Below are 21,207 nucleotides of genomic sequence, written 5' to 3' on the forward strand. Positions count from 1 at the left end.
AAACCTTTGTTGCATATAATTATTTTGGGAGCTCGTAGGTGTTTAAACTATTCTTTAAATCCTGGTAAACTTCACATATCTCAATATTTTGTTTGAAATGTTGTAGAATGTGACTTTATTACACGGATCAATGAGTTCTTACGGGATAACCTGTTTACAGTGTTGCTAAAAAGTGGTCAAATGAATGTCTCCATAGATAAAACCTTTCACAGCTGTCATGCAATGAATTTGGTAATTATTTTAATTCAAATTCTATTGAAGGATTGGCTTCTACAAACGGGGTTGCAAGTTCATGGGTTAAGTCCTTTCAAAGTTCTTTGTGACGACAAGCTCGTTTCAAGTTAGTAATTTACATCAGGTTGCACCATTGGATCGATCGATCGATCGATCGATCGATCGATCGATCAATCGGAAGTGTCAGCTCAGATGTATCGACCATGTTCCAATATTACAGTTTTTACTTTTTTACTCTTGCTATTTGAAACAAGTCTACAAGCTAACGTTGTCAGTTGATTCTAACTGACTAACGTTATACAACAGCTATGTTATACACTTGGTGTAAAATATTTAGTAACAACTAATCTCAAAGTAAGAACTAGACTCTGTGGCGCAACCCATTTTAATTAAAGCTTTAGTGCGGAACTTTTTGATATTAATCCGTTACATTCAAGCCGTTGCCAAATGAGTTGTTGCAAAGCTAATCAAGACTATCAGGTCCACACAACTCTCTCTGTATTTCTCAGTATGGCTGTGTTCAGAAGATTGTGTCGTCCGGTGACTTTCCCGCGCAGAACCTCGAGTGAAGGTAACTACCTCTCCTGAAGGGTCCATCATGTTTTTTTAATCCTCCGTGTCCTCCTTGGCTACTAGCAACTGCGTGGAGGAGGAGTGGGGGCAATGTGCGATCACGTAAGGCTTGTATCATGTGGACACGCCAACAGTTTTGTTGTCATTACATAGAATTCCTCATCGGGGCGACAGAAACTACGCACTATAGCTTTAAGTGATGTGTTAATCTCCACTTTGTAAACACTTTTGTTAAAATAGGCCAAGTTTAAACTTATGAACAGCTGCTGCATCCCCTTCTCGAGTCAGTGTCTTTCAGGTATTTCCTGAAAAGCGGATATCTGCAAGCATTTTAGAGACTTGACGGACTATCATTGTGCATGGTAAGGCTATCATTGTGCATGGTAAGGCTATGTTCTAAATGGCATACTAATATACTGCATACTACATACTCAATCGCATACTACATACTCAATCAGTATGTACTGCATACTAGGGCTGTTGGAACACATTTTGGGAAGGCGAATATAATTTGAATAGTAAAAAAAACCTATACTAATCCAACACAGTCTCACGGCAGTTTGTGAAATGGTCACGTCATTTTTTATCTATTGATTCGTGTACACGGACACATCTATCTCGGGTTTTTTTTTTGTGATGGTCAGCACATTTTTTAAACTAATGTATTTCAATGGGTAGCATCTTTCGTGATCACAGCACGATTCCCAGTTGGGTTTAGAAAAAGAAGAATGGGGAAAGGAAACGTGACACACGGGACACGATCCCCGGTCTCCGGGGTGAAAGTCCTGTGTTGTTTGACCCATTCACCACCCCGACGAACCTCCCTACGCAGATTTTCGGCCTTTCATACTACTAGCTACCATAGTTGCTCTTAATACATTAGTTTAAAAAAAAAAACGTGCTGACCATCACGGAAAAAAAGAGATAAACGTGTCCGTGTACACGAATCAATAGATTAAATTACGTGACCATTTCACAAACTGCCGTGAGACTGGGTTGACTAATCGAATGCTGAAATTACTAATCAAATGTGTTTTTTAATCAGTTATTCATTATTTTGTCAAATGGTTAATTATTTAAATTGTCTGCCGTGCCGTCCGTCATTGGACAGTCTGAAGAGATGCGATGCATTTTGGGGCGGTTGAGTATGTCCAGTAAGGTCATGTCTTATACTCAGAGATTCTCGCTGGTATACATGCGGGCCTTTATCGCGTACACATAATCCACACTCTATATACTATATTAACGTGCTACATACTCTATTTTAATTCATAGTTAGTATGAATAGTAGGTTAGTATGCGATTTCGAACACAGCCATAGTGTGCTATGCTCATACTTGTGCCTGATGGAAAAGTGTGCCACTTCTGTGCTTCAATCAGACATTTCTGGGAGAGGAGTGTTCAAAAGCAGAGGAATGTGCTTTGTTGTGCCAGGAAATGAAGTTGCGCTGACTGTGCTTCATGTTGTGCTTAAGAAATACAGTATCGGGTCACCTTAGCCACCTGATTTTGATGAAAGTGTGCATTTGATTCTTTGGACGTTGGATATGAATCAGAGTTTCATTTCTAAAATGAGATCACTCTTCTCTCTTCTAAATCTCAAAGGTGATAAAAGGATAACACATTATTGCAGGATAGCAAAAATTAAAACAGAAAATGTAAGCCATCAGCTGACAAAATAATATTTGCAGACTAGGTCATCTCTATTTTAGAGATATAGAATCATTAACTCTGGATAATACATATTTAGAAAATGGATAATAGACCTCTTCAGTTCCTGGTGAAGACCTCGGCCCCCAACCTACAGTATGTTTTGGCGTGCCACACCATAAAATAATGGGGTTTTCATAAGGCAAAAACAAAACTCTAAAACTTTAGAATAATACAGTTCTAGGTCCAAAATGTGTTGTCTGAAAAGCATTACACACATTATTGATTTGGGTTTTCCCCCACACAATGTTCATTTGCAGGCCCTCAATTGGCAAATAATTGGAAACAGACTTTGTGGGCCAACAGAGTCTTTGTGGCACAAGTTTTCAATCGAAAATAAACCTGGGCCCTTACGTCCAGAAATGTATCCTGGCCAGGGTCACAGTGTCCCTTAAGTCACAGCCTCTCATTATTTATCAACTGCAGGGTTTCTCTGATCTGCTCTTCTTTAGAAAAATGCACAAATCAATAAGCTAGCTTTCAAAACCATAGAATATGAACTGCTTAAAATGTAGCATTTCTCTTAAAACTGAAATTTTTGTCATTTTGTGTGTTTTCGCTTGACACCTTACAACAATGTTGTACAGGATAAATGATTAAAAATGGTTATAAAAGAAAGTACTTTGGAGGCGAAATGTCTTAGAAGAAGAGACTGACTTGAGTTTTGTGCTCCTTTGGTAGTAAACTGCATCCTCAACCTGTGTTGGACAGCATGAGAGAGTTATGGCCTTTCAAGAGCCCTGCAGCCTAAAAGTAGCTCTTGTTTTGTCCTTTTTTAGTCCTCTCTTTTGTCTTACTCTGCCGTCTGTGCATTTTTCTTCTCTCTGTCTTCTGTCTTCTCCAGTCCAGGTTTGGTTCATGGTTGGTTGCTGAACGATCTTTGGGTTTATGTATCACGTGATCAGACAGCAGTTGATGCAGCGGGGTCCCAGTCTTCTCTTCAGAGCTCCCTTCTTTTTCTTGGGAGTCAGGATTGCGATGATGGCCTCGTCGAACACCGTCTTCAGGCCCTTCTGGGTCAAAGCTGAACATTCCACATAGCAACATGCACCAATCTGATGAGATGAGAAGAAAAGAAAGGATGGACCATCAGTCAAAAAACTCCAGTACAATACGGCAGTCAACTAGCTAACTAGTTATTATACTGTAGATATAGTTAAAGGAATAGATTGTCTTTCTCTGCCCAGAGTTATATGAGAAGATCGATACCACTCTCATGCTTAGCTTAGCATAAAGATTGGGAATAGGGGGAAACAGCTAGCCTGGCTCTGTTCAAAGGTAACAGAATCCGTCTACCAGCATCTGTGAAGCTCATAAATTAACATGTCATGTCTTGTTTGTTTAATCCATGAAATAACTGTAAAAGGTCTACTTGCTGTTTTTTACAAGGGGATTATACTGTATGTGGCCTATTTCTTGTCCAGGAGCAGTTGTCAGGCAAACAACAGAAGTTCCAGAAAGTTACTGGACCCTGCCAAGAAATAATCTGGTACATAACCCCCTGTCAGTGGCGCCGCGCCGGCAGCCATAATCCTGCACACACTACGTAAAAAAACAAAAAAAATCTTTGAGAAATGCTACGCATCTAATGAACAATGCGGGAATGTGCTCAGGAGCAGCAGCTGACAGCAGCTCTGTTCTGCTCTCTGCTCTGTTCACAGTAATCATTTTCTCATTAATTATACGTTATTTCACCAACAATCCATCCACTATTAATCAGAATGTTGCCGAACCCACGGACGGAGCTATAGCATGTTGTTTGAATCATCTGTGTTAACATGGACATGAATATTGTGGTTATGAGGCTTATCCCGTTTTTGATCATATTCGAGATATGATGTTTATATGGCACACAGAGAAATCATGTTATTCATATCTCCGTACTGGCTCGCCGACAGTTGTCTGCTCTGAGCGCCTCTCTCTCTCTCTCACTCTCTCAAAACGCTTCAGTAAAATAATGTCATGATCTTGTCATAATGATATGATAAAAGTATGCTAGGAGCACACTCTCATACACATTAAATATTATAAGAGTAGCTTATTTCTGGCACAGTAAACCGCTTCAGCAGGCAGTTTTTGTACATACTATGAAATAGAATCCTGCCGGCACCACTGACCCCTGTAACAACCACATTAGTCATTTTTACACTTTTTAAATTATGTTTTTTATATATATATATATTGAGGTTGAGGTGCTGGAAGGCGATTTTGTTATCTTTGGACAGAGCTAGCTAGTTGTGTCCCTGTTTACAGCCTTTTTACTAGGTTTAGCTAATTGGCTCAAGCAACATATTTGGCACAGATATGAGAGGTATCAATTGTCTAACTCTCGGCAAGAAAGCGAACAAGCATATTTCAATAAATGTCTAGCTATTCCTTTAAAAAGGTTGTTATTATGCAGCACATGTATTTTTTTAATCCATATTGATGGAACTGTGTTTTAAGGTTCTACAAATACGGTCAGAACGGCGGTACAGTAAGTTTTCAAAGATTCATAAAAGCAGATGTGCTCTGTGACTCCAATATAATGGTAAAACACAATAGGCTAAACACTGAGGATTGTCATACTATGAAAAATAAAACCCTGTTCCATCCAATTGGAGCAGTTTTTCTTAAAGGATTTCTAATTTTGACATAGACTTATATGGAGCACAGGTCATTTAGAGTGACAACAGAGAGTTGTAGGTAATAATGTCCAGGGTAGAATACTGCTCACATTGCAGGAAATAGCTCTAATCTGGATGATTTTGAAATAACTTGAAATTATCTCACACGGACACTTGTGGTCTCAGAAAACGTTGTGACTCCCACAAGCCATGAATCCCACCTAAATCCTATCTAAAGTTGCCAAATTTGCATGGATATCAACTTCAAAACGAGTCTAGATTGTAATATTTGAACGTTTGACTTTTATTCTCGGTTTCTGGCTGACAGTAGCGATTAATCACAGACCACAATTGGTATCTTCGTCCTACAGCCTAGAACTCGCCTGGACATCAATGTTGACCCAGAATGTATTCCTGGATTCATTTCCAGCCAAAGAAAGTACAGAAGTCTTATTCCAGGCATTTCACTGAGGGAATGACATTTCTACAGAGACAGTCATGGGTCTAATCAACACTCAGGACTTCTACAACACTGAAAGTGAAAACGTTGGCTTTTAGGCTATTTCTCCATCTAGATCAAGGAAAGTACATTTCGAGGATAAAACCTGACATGTCAGGCTTTGCCCCTCACCTTTCACTCTCTGTGTGTTGCCGTCTTAAACATAGCTGCCAACACTCCCATTTTTCCTGGGTTTCTCCCGTTTTTTAGACCTCTCCCGGTTTGTTATTTCTCCCGGGAAACTCCCGTAATTTGCATGGCCCAAACTCCTTTATAAATAATCAGACCAATATGTTTGCCTAATGTTCACCAGTTGCCAGATTTTGTATGAAAAGCATCTTATTCACACAATCCAAACACCATATACAATCTTCAACCCATTTGTCACCTCAACCTGGCAACCTATAACCCAGTTGCACAGTTGATCTCTGCGCAAGCTTCGCGGAAAGTTCAGACCTGAAGAGAGCAGATAAAAATGGCAGGTGAAGGTGGTGTTCCCGCAAAGAAATCGAAATGTAGCAGTTTACATGCATCGTACCATATCGACACCCTCCACGCTTTTTGTAAGGTGTGTTGCATTGATTTTAATGTAGCGCACGGCGAGGAAAATGACATTACCCAGCACATTAAAACACAGCGGCACCATCGCGCAGAAGAGGCACATAAGGGCACACAGGCAATTTCATCCTTCATCATGAAAGAACAGACAGAGGCAGAAAACATGAAGCAAGCTGAACTCAAGATGGCAATGTCAGTAGCACAGACTTACAGTACACTTAACAGTAACTCCCCCACGGTCATGCCGCCAAATCTCCCGGATTTTGAAAACCAAATGTTGGCAGGTATGATCTCAAAATCCCTTCGCTATGGGGAAACAACAACAAACTTGAGAGCTGAGAAGAAATTTGGGATCATGTAATAAGGCATGGTTCTTTCAGGGGAATGATTGTAAAGAATTATAAAGAATATGTTTATGGTGTTTACGCTCTAACTGGGACCAATTGGCGGGGATTGCTGTAGACAAAGTACAAACGGGGATACACTCGTAAGAGCAAACTACGTCCTACCATGTATCCAGCTAACTTCAATAGCTCTTGTTACTGTACTGTGTGAACAGTTGACTTCAGTTAATATTGTATGTGCCGTTTTCTTTTGCGGGGTGCAAATGTTCCACCAGAACGAGTTCCTTCCCGAGACTATTTTGCAGAACCACCGCCGCTGCGTCTGGAGCTTAGCGCCGCCCAAGATGATTGTGATTAGTTTAAAAAAAATTGCAAACAACCTATCCCAGAATGTAGTTATGGTGTAGCCAGACCTTACACCACAGCGCTGTGGAGACAGGCCTGGCAATGCAAGACTACTTATTACTTCTCTTCTTCAGTAGGAACAAACCTCCTTGGCTAGTTTTTGTCCCTGCTCAGTGGGTATGGGCTTCTCCTTCATGTCATTCAGTTTGGCAATGGTCTTAGGGTCATCACGAAGATCAATCTGAAACAGATAGGGGACACTTCCACTGAGATAAGTCACCATTGTAATTTGTTATTGACTTGTCTGATTAGACATTACAACACTTTTCTCAACACAGCCATGAAAACTAAACTGTATAACTGACAATGTGTTTTTCATATTCTAAACATGTTGGCCCACACTTCCTACTCTTGTGCAAAGATATTTCGCAGCCAACCACAAGGTTCCTCACTCTATAGTTGATTCATTGCAATGCTCAGCACACACACACACAACTCACCCCCATCTTTGTAATAATAACCAGTTATGATAAATGCATCCACCTGCACAATCGTACTGGGAACAACATTTATTAACCCTTTACTTGATTGGGGTGATTTTTGTCTGTGTGGCTCACTGTTATGAAGCTCATGCGTAAATATCAGCATCTGGTCGAAGAGCAGCGAGTGAGTTATGACGGGAACTGATAAAAGGGCAATAAACATCAGCTGACAGGAGATAAATCAGACACCCACTCCATCCTCTTCATCACTGCTGTGCCTTGGCTGCACTGGCATTTGGTTGCCAGGGAACACAGACCAAAAATCACCCACAAGTCAGCGCTCATTTTTGGACATAAGGTATTGGCAGTGGGTTTTAATGCTTAAGAAATATGCTAATACTGAGGATTAGTGTCATCTCTAAACATCTTCATGAGTTTAGTGATGCTTCTAGTGAAGATCACAAGACATAAGTCCAGCATTAGCATCTTTGCATAAGTAAATTGCTGGTATAGACATTTACCTTCAAGGCAGTGAGGACTCCTGTACCACATGACATTTTAAACCCATATGAGAATCAGGTTCAGGGCTTCCAGGCTGCAATAAGAGGTGGCTAAATCATATTAATAATTTCTTTTTTGGTATGTGTGTGTGTGTGTGTGTGTGTGTGTGTGTGTGTATAAACACAGTGTTATGAAAGTAACACCAGCGATTGTGCGACCAATGACAATTTGGGCAGACGAGCATATCGACCAACCAATCCACCAACTGACCAGTAGGTGTCAGCCCCAAAAAAAGACGGAAATAATTAAAAGGTCTGGCTCTATCCAAAAACTAACTAACAGTTGGCGGGCTAAAGGGCCTACAGTAAAAAACTGCTCCCAAAATCTTCTTTTGTGAGGTTTTGTGATACGCCATGTATGTCTTCTGAGCATTTTGAAAACATGGCAACACAACCAAGGTGAATTAAATGCATATTTGTCTCTGAATTTAAAGTGCTCATATTATGCTCATTTTCAGGTTCATAATTGTATTTAAAGGTTGTACTAGAATAGGTTTATGCGGTTTCATTTTCAGAAAAAAACATATATTTGTTGTGCTGCACATTGCTGCAGCTCCTCTTTTCACCCTGTGTGTTGAGCTCTGTTTTAGCTACAGAGTGAGATATCTCACTTCTGTTCCATCTTTGTTGGGTGTCACACATGCGCAGTAAGTACTGCTAGCCAGTCAGAAGCAGAGTATGAGGGCAAGTTTGTCTCTGAAGTAAAGGCTGGACTACAATAGAGCTGTTTGGAGCAGTTGGTGAACAGTGTTTTCTGTTGGAGATGATAAGTCCCTTTGGGGTGGACTTTGGGCTTTTTCACTTTGTAAACCTATAACATATACATAATCTATACAAAAAAGATATATAACACAATAAAGGAAAGGGGAAAAGCCAAAAAGCATAATATGAGCACTTTAACAAATTGCTCCGTTGGCATTGGTGGCCTCTTGAGGTTAAATTCACATTGTAGCTGAAAATATGTTTGTGCCCCTTTGGCAAACAGCCAACAGAGTCTATTGTTTTTTTCTTCTACAATCTGAATGTAAAATTTGGCCTAAAACATGACAGTTTATCATTTTACAGTGTAGGCACATATGTGACAGATATTGTTAATGTATCCTTGAGTATCCAGGCATATATATGAATACAAATCACTTAGAAGCATTCATTTGAAGCTGAGCATGAGGGCCTCTGGCAGGAATGGTTAATTTTGGACTTACCTGGGTGCCAATGAGCAGGTAAGGAACACTGGGTGCATACTCCTGCAACTCAGGCACCCATTCCTCACGCACATTCTGGAAACTGGCAGAGTTTACTACCGAGAAGCAGATGAGGAAGACATCGGTCATGGGGTAGGACAATGGCCTGAGGCGGTCGTAGTCCTCCTGGAAGGAGAATAGCACAGGAATAGTTAACGTTTGTGGGGTCATGGGAGGATGAGAGGTCAGGAGACATTGGAGAAATTGTTATCCATGAATTATTAAAGCATGTGAAAAATGAGCTCCGAACACAGACAGACTTTTACTCCTCACTGGAGCCAGGAGAGCTTACTAACTGTGGCTGTTTTAGAGGAATGATGTGGAATGATATGACCGGAATGATGCACATAAAGAACCACACTTGGAATTGAGTTATGACGAGAAAAGAATGTGAAGAGGATGAGCTTCACATGAGAGTTGACAGAGGTATTAAGGGATTATTTAACAGTAGTAGTCCTTAAATGCGAACTGGGCACAAAGCATCACCACAAGACACTGACAACCAGGCACAATGCCATCTCCAGGGGTTAAAGTGGGCCAGAACCCTTCGATTAACAAGTAAATCAATCTAATTGAATCAGTTTTTCCCGTTCTTTTAATATAACGCCAAATATCCATTCCAGTGTTTCCCCTATTCACTCTTAGCAGTGCGTACCGTGGGTCAGTGGGTGATGGTTGTGGTGGTGAGTTCACACGTCTGTAAAAATAGCAGGACAGTTGCGTACTATCTGTCAAAGTCAGTTGAACAGGTGAAGATCCCATTGCCATCTACTGGTTACAAACAGGCACTGTAGTGAGTGTAAAATAAAATGGTAGCGACTAAAGCTGGATATTGAATTCAATGCTTTTTAGGCACCGACCGAATTGCCTCTAAAGTATTGAGTATTGAAAAATGCCTCGTCATTCAATAACCAATTTTAATACCTAATGACTAAATATCATCAGCGTCAGTGAGCCAATAAGCACGAAGCATGCTTCTACCAAGATCTAATAATGTTTGTGATTGGCTGTCTAACGTTACACATCGTAGAGGAACGCAGTAACTACCCTATGTTACGCATAGAGACGGGGCTCACGTAGTAGGAGCTGAAAAAGCGGAAAGATTGTTCAGCAATGTTGTAATTTCCTAGCCTGGCTTCGCCCTCCTATGCACTTCCGCTCAATTTACATTTTCCTTCAGTACACCATCTGGGTTTGCGGTATATTCTTGGGTTTTCTCTGGCCAAATCTTTACCGGTCCAATCAGCGAACAGAGGGAGTGGCTGAGAACGATGACGTTGAGGTTGAGTTGTAGTTCCGTATTGGCGGCGGAGAAAGATTCGAGCAAAGCCATTCGGTCCGTTGTGGCAACGCTGCCGAATATCCAGAAGTTAAATCCCGAGCAAGAACAATATTTGCTGAGTTTTGTTGGCTGCCATGATGTTGTGGCCCTCTTCCCTACGGGGTTCGGGAAAAGTTAGATTTTCCAGCTCGCTCCGTTAGTGGTGAAGGAGTTGGCTAAGGCGAACCCTAGCTATGCTAAGCTATAGGTTGTTATCGTCTCCCCTCTTGTTGCACATGCACATGACATACGTCACGACTAAATGTCAGCGATTGGTCACGGCAGATCCAGAGTGGTTTAGGGCAGATCCAATAACTTTAAACTTCAACAGAGTACCCGCCTTCAAGGAAGTCAATGGAGAGTGGCCAGACTCTCTGTACAAATGAAATGTACCAGAGTCTGGAAGGACCAGGCTGGTAATTTCCTTTTGTTTTGTAAAATTGGTAAGTCCCGGTATCGGTACCGGTAACGGAAACTTTTGAACGATATCCAGCCCTAGTAGCGACACGGTAACGCGCAGCAGATCCTGTGTTTTTAGCGGAGCTGGACCAGAGAATATTCAGTTAAAACAGATAGGTGATGCTGTTCCTCCCTCATTGAGTTCCGTGAAGTTAGCTGGAAGTGACTGTAGCCCTGGTGTATATTTATGTGGACTAACTGCATCGGGCTCCTTTAAAAATAGCCTTTGCAATGTGGTAACAGATAGGCAATTTGGGCTTGTGTTCTGTGATTATTTTGTCATGGAGTAATCACACCAGTCATAATTTTAGTTTTAATGAACACTAAACTCCTGTGTGCCTGGGTAACTCACCTGGTAGAGTGTGTGCCCATATACAGAGGCTTAGTCCTCAACGCAGCGGTCGTGGGTTCAATTCCGAACTGTGGCCCTTTGCTGCATGTCGTTCCCCCTCTCTCTCCCCTTTCATGTCTTAAGCTGTACTATCTAATAAAGGCCTAAAAATGTCACTCAAAAGAAACTAAACTAAACTCCTGAGTCCTGGCTGTTTCGGAAGAATAAAATAACGAGAGTTATGTGATCTTAGGGTTTCCCCACCTGCCAGATCCCACTTTAACCCCTGGCCATCTCCCATATTTGTTTACACATATGGTGTAAATAGATAAATGGCCAATTCACAGACACAAGACTGTCCTTTGTGCATTGGCTCAAGCGTCCTCTTGTCCTCACTGGAGCTAAATCCTTTTGACAGAGTGTCTTGACTTGCACACATATGAATATTCATGGCCCATCTCACTTCTTCGGATGGCACTCATAGGGATGGTTTTCTGCTGCTAGCTTGAAGACAGGGGCGATCAATGGATCTCCAGTAATTAGGTATGACTCAACCACACTAACTTGGTCCAAGTGAATCAATTCTCACTCTCTTGTCTGGAAAATTTATTGTCCACATCCCTGAAATCAAAGCAAATTGGATAGTCGCAATGGCACAACGGAGCGCTGGCATGACAGTCTTTCATTTTGATGCCTTAAGCGAGTCGCATTCTCTGCCAAACACACACAGCATAATCCAATACGATCACATGGCTATACCCACAAAGACAAGTCCTTCTCACGCAAATGCATTAAGGGAGATGGTTATGCAAATGTCAGAAGATTCTCCAAACAGCAGTAAATCAGCCAGGAGAGTATGTCATTTTTTGTCGCCTGTGTAATGAATTTCAGATATACCGACTTTATATTGGTTTGGAGTAGGCCTAGATGATGAAAAAAAAAATGTACATGTAATGAAAACAGCGTACAAATCTTCAAGGCTGTAAAGTAGATGACTCAACTATGATCCACTGGAGCGGGTCAAGTGGATATGATTCAAAAATGTATGATTTTTTCATCCTCTTCCAAATGAGTACAGTATTTCACAGGTTTTTGCAGAATTTTAAATTATTCTTTGTGGCTGTTTTGCACTTCTTTGAGTGGCCAACAGCTTACCTGACACTTTCTGAATTTCCTTATGTGATAAATCAGTTACGAATGCAAACCATCTGGTGCTCCATGCAGGCTGAGACTAATGATAAGGCTGACCGCAAACCCTATGAGACAAGTCAGATTTTTTTGTTATATAATTTGAAATATTGTGAAAGACCAATGTAAAGACCTCAAATTGTATAATAACTAATGATTGGTAATGTCTTCACTTCCTTTAGTTGCACCACGAGGTTCACATTTTTCGTCTTTAGTGAAATTTCACGACAACTATTGGATGGATGGCCATGACATTTGGCGCAGGTATTATTGTTCCGGGGTCATGTAACATTGGTTGGGCTGAAAATTGCCCGAATGCTATTTTATTAGGCCCTTAACTACAATGTGAATATGGCTCTATTTGGAACAAGAGCTTTTCTTCCAAATATGGTACGCTCATGAATATTTAGAATGAGCTGCGAGCTGATTGGTTTGTTCAAACTACATAGAAACACATGGGAGACTCGACAGCAGGTCTCATATTTCAGACACTGCAAAGTTATACATTGTTTGTCGGGCTATTTCGTTATTAAATTCATTGAGACTTTTAAGCGAGAAAGCGAGAAATTAACTATATAAAGCTCAAATATGTGCCGTTTTACGAAAATTGATGGCTAATTGCAAATTTGGTAAGAGTGTGTGTCGGAGTTCAGCGGCCAGTGCTGCCTGTGTTGCTGCCTCGCCGCCCGGCCTGCCTTCCTTCACAGACACCAAACGGCGCTGCCCTGACAGAGCTCCAGGGCCTGCAGCTCTCCTCTTCCTGCTAGCTAAATGGCCCGTTGTGTTGTGTGAGTGAGAGCGCGGTCAGCGAGCATGTTACACCAGCAATCTCTTACCACGTTACACACATGTCACGCCACTTATACAACATCTACCTAAAGGTCTTATAAAGCTAACAACGGTGTCCGATTTCAAGTTAATGAATATTTGTGAAGAGAAGGGGTTTCGTTAGCTGTGACTTCAATCGCTTCAATCCTAGCTATGTGTAGCTACAAATCACGTATAGTTAGCTTCATTTTTGGTCGTAATTCGAGTAGATTTACAGTTTGAATTTCGTCACGCCACTTATACAACATCTACCTAAATGTCTTATAAAGCTAAAAACAGTGTCCGATTTGTGACTATTATTTGACACTGTTCATCACACCCCCAACCGGCCCCGTCAGACACCGCCTACGAAGAGTCTGGGTCTGCCAAGGTTTCTTCCTAAAAGGGAGTTTTTCCTCGCCACCGATTTTGAGCTTCTATGTATGTCTTATTTACCCACCGAACTGTCGTTATTCAACTATGACAGGGTAAAATCGGTTTTGCATTCTATCACCCCTTTAAACATCTGCATGTTAGCATTGATGCAACTATTCTGTTAATCCAAAATTGCCATAAAAGTAGTCCTGCTCATTGATTTGCAATAATTCCCATAATGGTCTAATACACAACAAGAAATATTGGAGGGATATCTACATTGGTAAAAAAAAAAAAAAAAACTCTTTAGCAAAATCTGTAACAGTCAACACATGTACACAATTACATTGTGCACAATCCTATCTAATAATAATGTTATCCCTCTTTGGGAGAACATGTAACAGCACATACGGTTTGCATTTCATACATTATGTGCTTTCCTCTGCCCCCAAAGATTGTGTGTGTGTGTGTGTGTGTTTGTGTGTGTGTGTGTGTGTGTGTGACCCTTGCTTGCCCAAGTGAACCCTCCAATCCCCCGGTGAGCCACAGACATAAAGGCACACAGTGTAAGCCACTCAGCAGTTTACTGTAAACAGGCCCAGCGGCGCTTCTCTGAGACCCATCTCTGAGACCCATCTCTGAGACCCATCTCTGAGACCCATCTCTGAGACCCATCTCTGCCTCTCACACTGTTTCCTCAGTACACCCTTGACACTTTACCAAAGACAGTATGCCCGCTAGCCACTCAGAGTCAGTGTATACAGCAAGACACAGACAGAATGTGTACTCCTACGTAGCTCCAACGCTCTATCTTATGTTTGATCAGACCTCTCGGTCCACAAATGTTTACACTCATGCTGCTGTGAAAGGGCTTTGGATAAAAGTCGTACAGTTTTATTAATACAGTTCAAGAGTTCACGAGTACATCACCGAGACATTGCATTACAGTCTTTCCAAAGTAGTGCAGTAAATATTATGGCCACTGGAAGGGGAAGAAAGGAAAGACAGGAAAGACAGGAAAGACAGAAAAAAAAAAGAGAAAAAAAAACAAAGTGGCTTCATGTGTGTATGATCTATTAACACTAACTTCTGTCCATACATGTCTATACATTTCCATCAGGGCGAGGCTCTGTGTCTTCATTGGCCAACGTGTGAGCTGCACTGGGTGACTGTACTCTGTTGACTCAGTGACATATGAGTGCAATGATATCAGGGAGTCCTTCCCTCCTCCTACCACTCTCTCTCTCTCTCTTTTTTCTATCCTCCTTTTCTGCTCCTATCACCTCCTCGGGGCTCTATAAACTGGCAATGTCAACAGAGTCAGAGACGCCTGCTCTAACATGGCCGCCGGGTGGGATCACAAGCCTAGACACAAGACGCTTCTATTCACAAAGTGCTGTCTCTGATCTACAGATCTGGATTTAACCTCAGGAATAAAAAAAAAAAGCTATTAATGCTCCTTTCTATTTTATTGGCCCTTTAATGGTGATTCATTATCATTAATCACAGCTCGAGGGCTGATGCTGTCACGTCTTGTCCCTATGTCAAGTTTCTGTGTTTTAGTTGGTTTCATGTTTTCTGTTGGTTTTCCATTTCCGGTTTTATTTTATGGTCCCTCTGTTCTCATATGTGTTGTCTTGTCTCTTACTTCCTGTCTTTTGGTTTTCCCACCTTTGGGATTGTCTGCTCCGCCCTGATGTCTTTCACCTGTTCACCAGCCCTTTTGTCACTTGCCCCTTGTTAATCAAGGGGCATTTATTTAATCTCTGTGCTTTCTGTGTCTGTTGTCGATTGATCGTCGTTCGGCTTTCATTCGTCAGTCTTTTGCGCAATGCTCCGGCCTGTCTTCTGTTGTATTTTTGTGTTCCTGGATTTGTTCCTTGTTCCTTCCGTGTTCCTGGTTTTTTCTGGATTACTCACCTGCTCAACTTACATGTCTGTAAGTCTCTTTGTGTTCTCATTAAATTATTATTTCTAACTGCTGCCTCTCCTCGCATCTCTGCACTTGGGTCCAAGCCACACCTCTGACAGATGCACTCTATTCATGCCTATATGGTGAGAACATCCTGCCATACTCCATTCAAAAGATCTGATCTGGTTAATGTTGCCTTTAATGGCAGGTAATGGAAGTAGCACATAAAAAGAGTGGAGGTCCCCTGCCTACAGCAGAACAGCAAGTAGTGGGGCTACTCTAAAGTGTAAAATCTCAAGTTGAAAGTGTGAGCTGAGGCATGTCTATGGTATTCCTGTTTCTCCGTGTCGAAGCAGCTGAGTGGTGACAGGCTCCCTGCTGGGTAAAACCATGGCCCCCTTCAACCCCTCACGCCCATCCCCAAATGCCGCCCTCCCACCCCCACTACGACATCTGCGGGTCATTGGGTTACTATGACTCATCAGACTGTACCGAACCATAAGCAGAGAGAGGGTAATGGGTGAAGTGGTTAAAGTGATCATAGGATGTGCAAAGGAGGAACAGTCCAACAACAAAGAGGGGGTTATTAGGGGCAGCAGTGCACGGATCCCACCAGATCACAACTCTTGAGTTGCTACGCCTAAAGCATTTCCATGATTACCACATAAGGCTGGGCAATATATCAATATTATATGGATATTGTGAACTAGATATCGGCTTAGATTTTGGATATCGTAATATGACAACAGTGTTGTCTTTTCCTGGTTTTAATGGCTGCGTTACAGTGGAGTGATGTAATTTTCTGAACTTTCCAGACTTGCTATCTGTTTTATTATTTGCCAGTGCCCGCTTAGTCATTATATCCACATTATTGTTGATTATTTATCTAAAATCTCATCGTGAAAATATTTTGTGAAACTACCAATTGTCAATGCTACAATATCGTTGCAATATCAACATCGATGTAGTTGGTCAAGAATATCGTGATATTTGATGTTCTCCATACCCAGCCCAAGTACCACTAGCCTGTATATTCTTGGGTTTTCTCCGGCCAATCTTTACCTGTCCAATCAGGGAACAGAGGGAGTGGCTGAGAACGATGACGTTGAGGCGCTAGTTTGAGTTGTTGAGTTGGAGAAAGATGTGAGCAAAGCCATTTGGCCCGTTGTGGCAACGCTGCCGAATATCCAGAAGTTAAAGCCCGAGCAAGAACAATCTTTGCTGAGTTTTGTTGGTGGCTATGAAGTTGTGGCCCTCCTCCCCACGGGGTTCGGGAAAAATTGGATTTTCCAGCTCGCTCCATTAGTGCTGAAGGAGTTGGCGTTAGCTAACGTTAGCGATTGGTTATGGCAGATCCAGAGTGGCTCTGGGCAGATCCAATAGTTTTAAACTACAACAGAGTACCCGCCTTCAAGAAAGCTAAGACTTGTCAATGGAGAGTGGCTAGACTCTCTGTACAAATGAAATGTACGAGAGTCTGGTAGGACCAGGCTAAAGTACCACAGCACTTAGCATCCGCTTCCTGTTTCCTCCTGTTTCGTGATGCTAGATTTTCTTGAGTGCAACAGAGAACCGGAGAATGAATGAATAAATAAGTAAAGGCTTTCCCCTCTGTTCCCTCGTCACATTCAGCAAAACAGACTTCGCCGACCTTCCATATGGAATAATTAAATAGGCAGCGGCTGGGGGAGCGACGTGGCAGCGTGCAGACAATAGCAGGCAGGGCACGGTGGCCCTCGGCTCAATGCCGAGCGGTGATTATGTGGCCCTGACATGTGACACCGACGAGACAGCGTGGAATTACATCCAAGAGTGCACAGCAGGGGCGGCGTGTACCTGTGCTGCCGATATCCCTCGTGGAGCAGAAAAACACTGTGGGGTAAATACCACAGGGAGCTTGAAGTAAATTGAACATGTGTAGCGCAGGCCAGAAGTGGAGATGATGGAGTGATAGAGAGAAAGGGAATGGAAAATGAAACTGAGAGGACTGAATTTATCCACTTTCTGAGCAATTCCACACCCTCCTCAACCCCCATATCTCTCTCTCTCTCTCTCTCTCTCTCTCTCTCTCTCTCTGGGTCTTTGATCAGATGCTGAAGCTATAAACATTACCAGCTGGCCTTGTGCTCCACATAAAGAGGTCAGCAGAGTCGGGGGCAGAGGGGGTTGCGTTTTCCAGAGCAGTAATTCTACTCTCGGTGGCCAGCAGAGAACTTCTCCATTTCAGAGACACTCTGAATCAGCTAAAAACAAGTCCTCTGACACACACACACACACACCATATCAAACACGCCACGATAGACACTAAGGTTGTGTTCCTCTTTTTACAACTGAGTAGAAACAACTCTACCATCTGTTTTCTTGAGAACAGAAATATAACACAGCCACACGTAGCTGTTGGGGTGGGTAGAAGGAGGGAGGCTGGCTGGCTGGCTGTGGTTTGCCATTAATGGACTTGTGCATTTAGCATTCATGAATGAACAGAACAAAGAAACGGCTGAGTATTCTCCGTTTGACCTTTCTTTCAACATAGTTTTTGTCTTTCCGATGACCGGATCAGATTTCAGATTGTGACTCATTCTGACTTCACACGGTTAAATCCAGCCCTGAGGAAAGCGTTAACTATTCAACATTTGGCATGTGTGCAGCTTTAGGTTGCTGGGAAGGACAGGAGGTTAAAAGGCCTTGGGGCAGCGAATGGGTGCACCACTGATGACGAGTCTGGCAGCGTAGCTACTTAAAGTAGAGACGTGCAATAATTTTGCCCATTACATTTTGCAAGTAATCTCTCTTATTTTGTCTTGTCTTCTGAAGGGGAATTCAAAAAGTTCAAACAGGGAGTAGTATTCGGGGAAATTTCACAGTTCAAGGTGTTTTCACTGTCGATTTGTTTAACTGTTCCACAGTTTTTTAAGTTCAATAAATGCAACATCTTTCCAAAAGTCAATGAGTAATAAATTATAAATTCAAATAATGATTTATGAATATGAATTAAATAATCTTGATTTCAATACTGACCAAAATAATTGTGATTAGGATTTTTTTCAATGCCGAATGTAGCCTGACAAGCCACACCCACATTAAGATGTTGAGTCTGGGAACTCCATCATTGGCTGGGCTCAATCCAAGGGGCGGGATAAACGGTTGTCTTTTAAATTCCCTCTGCACGCAATAGGATAGCGCTACAACCAGGCAGAGCAACGCTTCTTTGTTTTCAAGTATCAGGGAATTCACACGGAACCGTCACAACTCTGCCATCAGCCCGCCCACCGACTCTATACACGATGTGATTGGCCTGACTGGAGTTTGGTTTTTCCAGCTCGCAAGCCAACGGAGAGTTGCTAGACTCTTCTGTTACTGCATTGCCTATTTCTCGTCTCAAATGTTTTCAGAAACATATTTTAGTGTACTGTTTAGCTGTAAAATGAGAAAGTTTGAAAACACATCAGTCGAGCCAAAAACCAAGCACCGCCCCTGGGCCGAGCAGCCTAGTAGCATAGTGACAGTTTGAGCAAAGATGACATTTTTATAAAAGTTACCAACTGTAGCTTAAACGATCTACGGCGGCAACTAACAATTATTTTTTAATCTGTCAATTAATCTGCAACGTTTTTCAACAACAACTGATTATCCACATTTTTGCCGATTTATTTGCGTCAATCGTCTAATCGGTTACTTGACTAATCATTTCAGCTCTAGTCTAATCATCTAAATTATCACATAGACCAATCACTTAATACACTTGCTCTAAAACTGCAGTCTTTAGAAAGTTCTGGTGGCAAATAATGCACCATAGGCCTATCTTGTGCTGATGTCCTCAATGAGCCTGTGTCTGTCGTGTGTTAACATGGTTTCCTCTGTCTGTTTACACTGGCTCTTCTGCTGAGTGGAAACATTAGTGTGTGTGTGTGTGTGTGTGTGTGTGTGTGTGTGTGTGTGTGTGTGTGTGTGTGTGTGTGTGTGTGTGTGTGTGTGTGTGTGTGTGTGTGTGTGCGCGCCATTGGATTTTCAGTACAGTTTTTAACTCGTGCCCGTGTGAATGGCACATTGTAAAGAAAAAGCCCAGGCATTAGGCAGCTCCCTATTAACAAACCTGTGACATCACTACTGGACATAGGAGCCCTGTTCTCCACATAATAGAACTATTGAAACCCTTTCACTACCATCACTGGCCATGGCACAGCAGACAGGCAGTAAGCGCATGTGGGGAAAGCATCACCTGTTGCAGCTTAGTGTCTGGCCTGAATCTGAAGCCTGTGGGCGTGTTGGAGCCACTGTCGGACAGTTATTGGTCCCAGGAGCACATGGAGAGACCGAGATAGAGATAGAGATAGAGATAGAGATAGAGTAAGAGACAGACCGAGAGAGAGAGAGAGCTTATGTGTGTGTCCTTGGCATGCTTGGCACCTGGCCAGTGGAAAAAAAAAAGAAAAAAAAAATACACTGTACCTGACCAGCTGTGTCATACAGTCCCAGCAAGTACTGCTTTCCTCCAACGTTGACACTCACTGCAAGGAAATGACAAAAGAGCAGTTGGGAGGAAGAAGGAGAGAGGGTGAGAGTGTTGAGGAGTAGCAGAAAGGGAGGTAGGGAGGGGCTCAGGGTCCCCAACCCCTCTCCGCTATGAAGAAGGCAAACAAGTGGTTTTGATTATAGCAACAGATGCAAGCCAATGCAGTTGGAGAAAGAGTGGCAGAGGAAACAGGGGGAATGCACTCAGGCAACATTCTATTCACTCTCATATTTCGATATTCAATCTGATACATTACAAAACACAGAGTAGCAGCAGTTCAACGTGTCAGGGTGTTGTTGTTGTTATTATTAAACGCCCATGACATACATAATAATAGAAAAATGATTCCTACCTGCATAATGATCAAAGACTGTGGGTACATACTCCTCTGGAAAGGCGTCGTTGGCATAGCTCATCAGAAGACACGTTTTTCCCACTGCACCGTCTCCGACCACGACGCATTTTAACATGATGGTACCGGTTCCGTTAGCCATGATCCCGACCTTACCATCATCATCATCGGCCCCCCGACGCACTGTTGTCGTGACCCCGCACGGCGGGCATCACCACAGTCTGAGACGGACTGCCTGGCGCACAGAGTCGGACTGGAACTGCATCTTTCTCCCCACCACCGGTTAAGGTACTCCTATATTTGGCCGCGAAGGAGTTCTCTTTCCACGGCTGACACAATGAACAAGACCCCTCAATCCTAAGAGGTCTTAACGCGGGCTTGCCCTAACCAAGAAAAGACCGTCTTTTCTCCGAAAAAGTAGCCTACCGCGGCTGCCACTCCGTGCTGCTGCTGGTTCGTCGTGCCCCGCTCCCCGGTGTGCCCCACGCCTGTGCTCTCGCTGCCTGGCGCACTGTGCCGCTGGTGGACAAGGTGGGTGCGCTTGCTGGAGAGGCGGAGCTTGGTTTTGAAAGCAAGGGGCTCTGGATAAAGTACACACTCCGCCTGGTGGGGATGTGTGGACCAAGGAGTGTAAGAAAGTATCATAAATGTTAGGAAGACAAGCACACGTTATTGTATACTCTGTAAAGGGATAAGCCTAGAAGGGCAGTATGAAACCCTACAGGAAATACTAACACCACACACACACACACACACACTTTTGCAGTAGTACAGTACTGTCTATTTCGATCTATTCA

At 42.6% G+C, this 21,207-nt stretch overlaps 1 protein-coding gene across 1 annotated transcript; it reads right to left on the minus strand.

Moving 5' to 3' along the window:
- Positions 1-1,816: 1,816 nt before the first annotated feature.
- LOC114572078 (rho-related GTP-binding protein RhoQ) lies at positions 1,817-20,988 on the minus strand. The gene is made up of 5 exons (XM_028603512.1): positions 20,411-20,988; positions 19,995-20,053; positions 9,114-9,278; positions 7,015-7,110; positions 1,817-3,572 (listed from the first exon to the last, which is right to left on the minus strand). Exons 1-5 carry the CDS (start codon positions 20,550-20,552, stop codon positions 3,411-3,413), a joined length of 624 nt encoding a protein of 207 aa, XP_028459313.1. The 5' UTR covers positions 20,553-20,988; the 3' UTR covers positions 1,817-3,410.
- Positions 20,989-21,207: the final 219 nt, after the last annotated feature.

This window comes from Perca flavescens, chromosome 17 (assembly GCF_004354835.1).
Source record: "Perca flavescens isolate YP-PL-M2 chromosome 17, PFLA_1.0, whole genome shotgun sequence".
NCBI classification, from domain to species: Eukaryota; Metazoa; Chordata; class Actinopteri; order Perciformes; family Percidae; genus Perca; species Perca flavescens.